At 45.4% G+C, this 8612-nt stretch overlaps 1 protein-coding gene across 1 annotated transcript in view; it reads left to right on the top strand.

The window, feature by feature from the left end:
• MTG2 (mitochondrial ribosome associated GTPase 2) overlaps window positions 1-6678 on the top strand; it is a 15384-nt gene extending 8706 nt beyond the window's left edge. The window contains exons 4-7 of the mRNA XM_015818142.1: window positions 1478-1593; window positions 1769-1987; window positions 3389-3527; window positions 6198-6678. Coding sequence (XP_015673628.1) covers window positions 1478-1593; window positions 1769-1987; window positions 3389-3527; window positions 6198-6592 — 869 coding nt within the window. The 3' untranslated portion in view covers window positions 6593-6678. The remainder of the gene's footprint in view (window positions 1-1477; window positions 1594-1768; window positions 1988-3388; window positions 3528-6197) is intronic.
• The last annotated feature ends 1934 nt before the right edge of the window (window positions 6679-8612 follow it).

Genomic DNA, 8612 nt, shown 5'->3' on the forward strand with positions numbered 1-8612 from the left:
AAACCTTTAAAAGAATATTAAAAAGGACCTAGCTTTCGTTGGATCCTACCAACATCGTCAGGGTAAAGAATAACTCAATGGGAGAAACCATTTATAGGCCAGCCAACGCCTGCGCCCGGGCCCTAGATCTCGTGACGGGTCCTGGATAACCAATCAATGTATGCCCCTCATCACTCTCATTAACTATCCTTGCATTGACCCTCACACCCCCATTCCTCCGTGTCCGTGCACCGTGAGGGCGCTTAGCCTCACCTGGCACACAAGTGCCATCTAGTTGTCTCCTCTTCTGCTCCTTGTTCACCCCCATCCAATCCGGCTCGGGCTGTAACCCAGCAGTCACGTCCCCACCCTCCATTTCGCCGATGCTAAGTGCGTGCGGGGGTGGGAGCTTCCACGCCTCGTCCGGACGATCTCCCTTGTTGTTTTCTCCCATCCGGCTCCATCTGGCTCGCAACTCCAGAGTCGCCCTCCTATCCTCCATCTCATCCTGCGACAACTCTCGGGCACACCTGGCTGGCAACTCCAGAGTCGCCCTCCTATCCTCCATCTCATCCTGCGACAACTCTTGGGCACACACAGCCACCTCCAGTCGAGGGAGTCCTGGGCTACCTTTCTTCCATACGCCTCCCAGCAGGGAAGCCCCTTTTGGGCACGGCGGGTGGGTCGGGTGCGGTGGGGGTCCGGATCGCCGTGTTAACCCGTCCTCGTTCTTATACCTCACCTCCCACGCTCCCCACGTGCGAGGTTGCGCTCCCGGTGTGTGGCTGCAAGGGTCTACGGTCATAGCGCCCCCCATAGCATGTAGGTCTTTGGTTATTCGGGTTTTCTCCCGCGTAAAATTGGAAGAATGCTGACTCATATTCAAGTGATCATCCACTAGGAATCCAAGGTCCCTCTCACAGTTACTGTTTTTGAGCCAGGTCTCGCCTATTCTGTACTTATATTTTCCTGCCTAAATGTAAAACTTTGCTTTTCTCCACATTAAAGTTCATTTTGTTGGAAGATCTTTTTGGATCCTGAGCTTGTCTTCTGGGGTGTTGGCTATTCCTGCCAGTTTAGTGTCATCTGCAAATTTGATGAGTTCCCCTTCTATTCCCACATCTAAGTCATTTATGAAGATATTGAAGAGTACTGGGCCTAAGACAAAGCCTTGTGGTACCCCACTGCTTACTTCTCTCCATGTGATATTTAATATCTCCATTTAATATTTTGAAGTTGTTGATCCTAAGATTATCTTTGCAAAAGTTTATATGAGCACTTTTGTCCTTTAAGCAAAAGAACAGCTCCTATATCAGAAGGTAAGGAACAGATGGTATAATCAGCATTTGGTATAAAATAAAAATATAAGGTTTGGCATTTGTGATGTGCTCTTATCCAGGAAACAGTTTGTTGATTCATAATTAGTCAACACAGTTATTTTCTTTTTTAAAAAAATCATCTTTAGCATGTTGAATTGTAATATATTTTATTTTTACAGGGGATCGGCAAGTCAAATCCTTGGCTTGCCTCTACCCATTTTATAGAGGCTTCAGTGGGGAAAAGGGGGGAAGCAAAAACTGCTATGGATCAGCTGGCAGGCACCTGTATATTAAGGTATGTTGTTGATGCTTCTTTTTAGATGGTCAAAATGTTGGGTTTTTAAAGGCTGAATGGCTAATGTCCCACGTTGGAAGACTGCTGAGCAACTATTTGCTCACCAGTAGGAACAAACAGCCAAGGATTGTAAATCCTTAGCTGTATTTTACCTAAATTTATATTTATTTCGTAGGTGCCTCTTGGTACCATAATTAAGGAAGGCCCCAACGTCGTAGCGGACCTCAACCATCACGGGGAAGAATACGTTGCAGCCTATGGTGGAACCGGGGGCAAGGGCAACCGTTTCTTTCTGGCGAATGACAATCGAGCACCAACAACTGTCACTTTAGGAGATCTGGGTCAAGAAAGATTCCTTCACTTGGAGCTCAAAACTGTGGCCCATGCAGGGATGGTAAGTGTGCCTGTTTGTTTTTCAATATGATATTTAATGTTGAAGAAACAAACCTTCACGTTCAGTCCAGGAATGTTGGAACATGGGAGGTTTAAAAAATGCACTTCTTGGAATAGAATTGACAAAAACCTGATGACCCATAATTCATCTGCTTGTTGAGTATTGCTTAAAATTCTTGGCTTAGAGCAGGGGTAGTCAACCTTGGCTCTTTTATGACTCGTGGACTTCAAATCCCAGAATTCCTGAGCCAGCTTAGCTGGCTCAGGAATTCTGGGAGTTGAAGTCCACGAGTCATAAAAGAGCCAAGGTTGACTACCCCTGGCTTAGAGTTGGTTGATCGGACTAACAACAGCTGATAACTTGGGAGTGGGAAGATGGGGTGGCATTGCCTTCTTTTGCCATTACAGGTAGTCCTTGACTTATGACCACAATTGAGACAAAGCTTTCTGCTGCTAAAGAAAAGTAATTAAGTTGTACCCCATTTTACAAGCGTTTTTGCCACAGTTGTTAAGTGAATTATGTGACTGTTAAGCGAGTCTGGCTTCCCCCATTCACTTTGCTTGTCAGAAGCTGGCTGGGAAAGTTATAGATGGTGATCACGTGATCCCAGGACACGGCAGCCTTCATAAATACATTCCAGTTGCCAAGCCCCTGAATTTTGATCATGTGACCATGGGGATACTGCAAGGATCATAAGTATAAAAACCGGTCATAAAGTCATTTTTTTTCAAGTGTTGCTGTAACTTCGAATGATCACTAAAAGAATGGTTGTGAATTGTTAATTGATGACTACCTGTGCTATTTTTTTCCAGTCTGTAGCACAGATGGCTGAAGGGATGAAACTTCTAAAATTTGTATTTATTTCAATGTATTGACTGAACTTAACATAGTTCACCTAGATTAATTAGATCAGTGATGGCGAACCTTTAGAGACTGAGTGCCTAAACTGCATCCCAAAACCCACTTATGCATCGTCGAGTGCCGGGTGGGTGTGGCCCATTGGGTGGGCGTGGCTGCGGTGGTAACTAAAAAGTGGGACTAAAAAGTTCAATCAATTCCAACTTTGCAAGATCTTTTTTTTCCTGCGAAAAGCTGAAATTGACTGATTGACCTTTTTTTTTTTTTTTTTTTGCACACAGCAGCAGAGGCCTAAAGCGAAAAGGTTTTATAAAGCCCAGCTGAAGGCCTAGGACTGGGGCGACGGCGCGCGGGCCCACAGAGAGGGCTCTGAGTGCCGCCTCTGGCACCCGTGCCATAAGTTCGCCACCACTGAATCAAATCTAGTTTAAACAAGAAAAAAATACGAAATTTGCTATATACACGTTCCATCTTGCCAGTAGAATTAAATGTAAGCTTGAAGGCCAAAGCTATCTCCGTTTCAGTTTGGGCTTTCTATTCCAGATAGGATTCCCCAATGCTGGGAAATCTTCCCTCTTGCGAGCAATCTCCAGGGCAAAACCCGCTGTGGCTCCCTACCCATTCACAACCCTGAATCCTCACGTAGGCATTGTTCACTACGAAGACTACGAGCAGATTGCAGGTACGCTTTTATATTTCCTTCTTCTTCTTTTTTTAATGACCTTCATGGTTTTATTTCCTTTTGGGGAAAAAAATAAAAGCATTTTGCGACAGCGATATCGTGTTGAAGTTTGTACTAAACGGGAGAAAGAAAGCTTAACTGCAGATTACCCTTTTTCACGAACCAAGGCTTGAAAAACATGAACCAACTTGAAAAAAAAATTGAAAGTGTTTTGATTGTCTCCTTGTATGTCAACTGCAAACTAATCAAGGGTATCCAGCTGCCTCACATTTTTCTAGGATTTCAAGCAATGTTCTATGGAATTCTAGAGCAGTGATGGCGAACCTTTTAGAGACTGAGTACCCAAACTGCAACCCAAAACCCACTTATGCATCGTCGAGTGCCGGGTGGGTGTGGCCCATTGGCTGGGCGTGGCCAATTGGGTGGGCATGGCCAATTGGATGGGCGTGGCTGCTGTGGTAACGGCAGACTGGGTGGGACTAAAAAGTTCAATCAATCAATTCCAACTTTGCAAGATCTCTTTTTTCCCGCGAGAAGTTGAAATTGACTGATTGAACCTTTTCTCTTTTTTTTGCACACAGCGGCAGAGGCCTAAAGCGAAAAGGTTTTATAAAACCCAGCTGAAGGCCTAGGACTGGAGCGACGGTGCGCGTGCCCACAGAGAGGGCTCTGAGTGCCACCTCTGGCACCCGTGCCATAGGTTCGCCACCACTGTTCTAGAGTTTTGGAAAACTGATGGGTTAGGAGGCTAAAGGAAAAATGTTCAAGCATACATAGACAATTTTCCATCATTACAGTTTTGACTCTTGGTCAATAATTTTGGGAATAATCTCCTCCTCCTCCTCCTCCTCCTCCTCCTTCTTCTTCTCCTTCTCCTTCATCTTATTATCATTATTATTATTATTCCCTTTTCCTTCTTCTCTCCCTCCCCCTTCTTTTTCTTTTCCTTTTTCTGATTCCATGGCCTGGAAAACTCCTCTAGGAATCCAAATGCTGGTTTTTTTCCTCCCACCCCAGGCAATTTCCTTTTTTCTATCATTCTCCAACAACCAGACTGTAACTGATTGTGTTACAGATTTCCTTGAGTTATGACCACCATCGAGCCCAAACGTTATGTTGCTAAGTGAGTTTGCCCCATTTTATGACCTTTTTTGCCCGTTGTGAGATGAATCGCTGCAGGCTTTAAGTTAGTAGCACGGTTGTTAAGTGAACCTGGCTTCCCCATAGACTTTGCTTGTCAGATGGTCGCAAAAGCTGATCACATAACCCCGAGACATTGCAACGGTCATAAATATGAACCAGTTGCCAAGCATCTGAATTTTGATCACGCGGCCATGAAGATGCTGCAGTGGTCATAAGTGTGAAAAACTGCCGCCTTCTTCTTCTTGTGCCATATCTGTTATCGGACGTTGGCGATCCTGTTTTTATCAGCAGCTGCACGAAAAAGTGCTGCTGAGTTTTGTCCAAACCAGTCCCTTAGATCAGGGCTTTTCAACCAGTGGTACGGGTACCACCTGTGGTACATTGGCACCTGGCAGGTGGTACGCAACCATCCTAGAAAAGTGGTAGCGGGGGAGGGGAATGAGCTGAACCAGTGGCAGCATCGCACAAGCCTGAGCGAGAGACGGCTGGAGCTGCAGGGCTGTCAGGGCTCAGTGGAAGCTCCAGGATCAGCGCCAGGCTCCAGCTGGAGCTCAGCGCTGATCCTGGCGTTTCTGCTGAGCCCAGAAGAAGCGCCGATCAGCTGGAATGTTGCAGCATCTCCAGGCTCTTGTGATTTACATTCAGATGCTTGGCAACTGATTCATATTTATGACGGTCACAGAGTCCCAGGGTCATGTGAAGTGACCAAAACCTGCTGCAACCACCCAGCAGACAGGGGGAATAAAAACCAAACACCCCCCCCCACCCCACCCCCGCTGCCAATCCTCAACAGAAATGCTCACAACAATGAAAACCTCGGACAGGAGGAAGAGCGTGGCCGCGCAGGCAGGCAGGTGTCTTGCTCGGCTGTGGCTTGGGGGGCACTTTTCTCAGTGCCATTGTAACTTCGGACAGTCACTAAGCGAACTGTTGTAAGTCGAGGACTACCTGTAGTTTATCACTTTTTTCCTCTCTTTTTTTTGGTCATCAAGTTTTTGACACCTTGCTAGGCGACTGGTGGTACTCAGATATTGCCATATCCTAAAAGTGGTACAATGGATGAAAAGGTTGAAAAGCCCTGCCTTAGATTTTGAAGCCACAATGTTCTTCTTCTGCCTGGACCTCGTTTGCCTTCCATCTTTCCCTGGAGGATTAAATGGAGTATGCCGTATTTTTCTGGGTGTCGCATCACATGTCCAAAATATTCTAACTTTCATTTTTTAACTATTTTGATGATTTCCCTTGGCTTTCCCAGGCGGCTGATCACCTCCTCATTTCTGATCTTGTCAACCCAGCTTATACGTAACAGCCGCCTGTAAATCCACATTTCAAATGCTTCTAGTCTCTTCAGGTGGCCTTCTGTCAGAGACCAACTCTCTACTCCATAGAGCAGGATAGAAAAAATATAGCATCTGAGAAAAACTGCCATAAGTCTCTTTTCAGTGCCATTGTAACTTTGAACGGTCAATAAATGAACTGTTGTAAGTTGAGAGGACTACCTGCACTCTGTTTTGTCTTATTTTGCAGTTGTAGATATCCCTGGAATAATAAAAGGAGCCCACGAAGACCGAGGACTTGGCCTGGCCTTTCTGAGACATATCGAACGCTGCTGTTTCCTTCTCTTCGTGTTGGATCTCTCTGTGGCTGAGCCCTGGGCTCATTTGGAAGCCTTGAAGTATGAACTGGAACAGTATAAAGTTGGCTTGTCAAAGGTTCCTCATGCCATTGTTGCAAATAAGTTGGATCTCCCAGAATCCAAGAACCATTTGCCTCTCCTCAAGGAGAAAGTGAAGGAGAGGGTCATACCACTCTCTGCTCTGACAGGAGAAAATCTGGAGGAACTGTTGGTGCATCTGAGAGAACTCTATGATGATTATCTGAAAACAGAAAAAGAACAGGCTCGCAAGCCATTGAAATGGTAGTTGGTAACAGAACTCTTCCATTGTCGTTTTGAGATAGGAAGGACATTTGGAGTTTTGGGCGTGGACAAGAGGGCCAGTCTCTAGAACAGGGGTAGGCAACCTTGGCTCTTTTATGACTCGTGGACTTCAACACCCAGAATTCCTGAGCCAGCCATGCTGGCTCAGGAATTTTGGGAGTTGAAGTCCACGAGTCATAAAAGAGCCAAGGTTGCCTGCCCCTGCTCTAGAAGCAGAATAAAACTGCTTTTTTTATTCTTTAAGGTTATAAGGAGATACACAGAGCCCTACCAGCAGAGTGCTCTAGAAGCAGATAAGAAAGAATGATCCATCTGCACAAACAATAAATTAAGCAAGAGACGAGTCCACCAGGCTACAGAAAGTGAAATGTTCTTTTTTTTTTATTGAAAAGTTTTATAAAAATTACAATATAAACCCCAAAACCTACCCACCCTAATCCCCCCCTCTCCCTCCCCCACTTCCCAGAGCTGAGACTTAACAGGGCATAGTTTAATCAAAAGAACATTCAATGAGTTAATAAAGGTATGTTTATTTATTATGACATTTCTGTACCACCAATTCCGCATGGACTCTGGGCAGTTTACAAATTCTTACAACCATCAAATATAGCACCATCGGAGTTCCACTAGAATTGCACTCAAAGCCCATAATGATCTTTCCCATAGAACAGTGTAAATCAGGGGTGGGCAATTAATTTTCCCAAGGGGTTACACACAAAACTGGGACCGTTATTATTTTCCAAGGGGAGGAAAGGACTCTGAGTAGCCTATATCTGGATGTCAGCATTGGATAAATCACTTCTCTTCGGGTCAGGCTATCCTGAACCTAACTGCCCTGAAGCTATCTAGGTGCCAGCTTCGTATAGGTGCCAACCAACACAATATTCATACACACTTGAAACTCAAAAATATACTAAGGCAGAAGCTTGTCCACCCCAAGGATAAAACACATAGACATGTGATGTCCATCTGCATTTGAAAAATAAAGGTCACTTGAAGACAGCCAAGCCCACATTCTGGACAAAGAGGACCGCTGGTTTGAAAGAGAAATCAAAGAGGCCATCTACATTAAGATTGAATAACCTTCTCTCAACAGAAGGGAGAGGGATATGACACCACCCATCTCCTGTTTACAACACAGTTCAGCAGTTCCAAGAAGGCTCCACGCCCATTTGCATCATTCAGGTGACTGTAAAGGCATAGTTAAACCCCCAAGTGGCCTCAGTGACCCTCAGAAAAAGTGCTACCCAGATGGCTACAAGGAATATAAACCCATCCTCCACCATTCAGTCAGAACTGAGGAAGCTTCCTGGACAAGAAGTGAAATGTCTTCAAGTAAAAACAGAATCCAGTTGCCTTTAGGAAAAGGGCCTTTGGGACTTGAGGGTTTATAAATGATGACCAAGAGTACAGTGGTTCACATAGTCAGGACACTGCATGATGAGCCCACGTTCAAGACCTGACTACTGCTGCCTAACAGGGTGAGCTCCCGTCAATCACTCCAGCTCCTGCCGACCTAGCAATTGGAAAGCAAGTAATTGCGAGTGGATAAATAGGTTCCACTTTGGTGGGCACATTAACAGGGACATGAAAGGAGTCCCCTGGGCAATGGTGAAGTCACTGGCTAATACCTTTCAATCCGAAAGCGTCTCGGTGCTTTTCACCCAAACACGAGCAAGTGATGACCAGCACTTTGAATTATATGCAACCAATGTAGCACCTGCGACACAGATAGTATAAGGTACCAGTGGTTCTTACCTGCCAATGGGTTGCTAGCTACATTATGCACCAATTGCATTTTTCATGGATGCTGCCCTGCATGGGTTCAGTAGCAATAGCACTTAGACATATAAACCACTTCACGGCGCTTTTTACAGCCTTCTCTGAGGGGTTTACAGAGTCAGCCTACTGCCCCCAACAATCTGGATCCACATTTTACCAACCTCAGAAGGATGGAAGGCTGAGTCAACCTTGAGCCGGTCAGGATCGAACTGCTGGCAGTC

Source organism: Protobothrops mucrosquamatus, unplaced genomic scaffold (assembly GCF_001527695.2).
Source record: "Protobothrops mucrosquamatus isolate PMUCROS unplaced genomic scaffold, P.Mucros_1.0 scaffold683, whole genome shotgun sequence".
NCBI lineage: Eukaryota > Metazoa > Chordata > Lepidosauria > Squamata > Viperidae > Protobothrops > Protobothrops mucrosquamatus.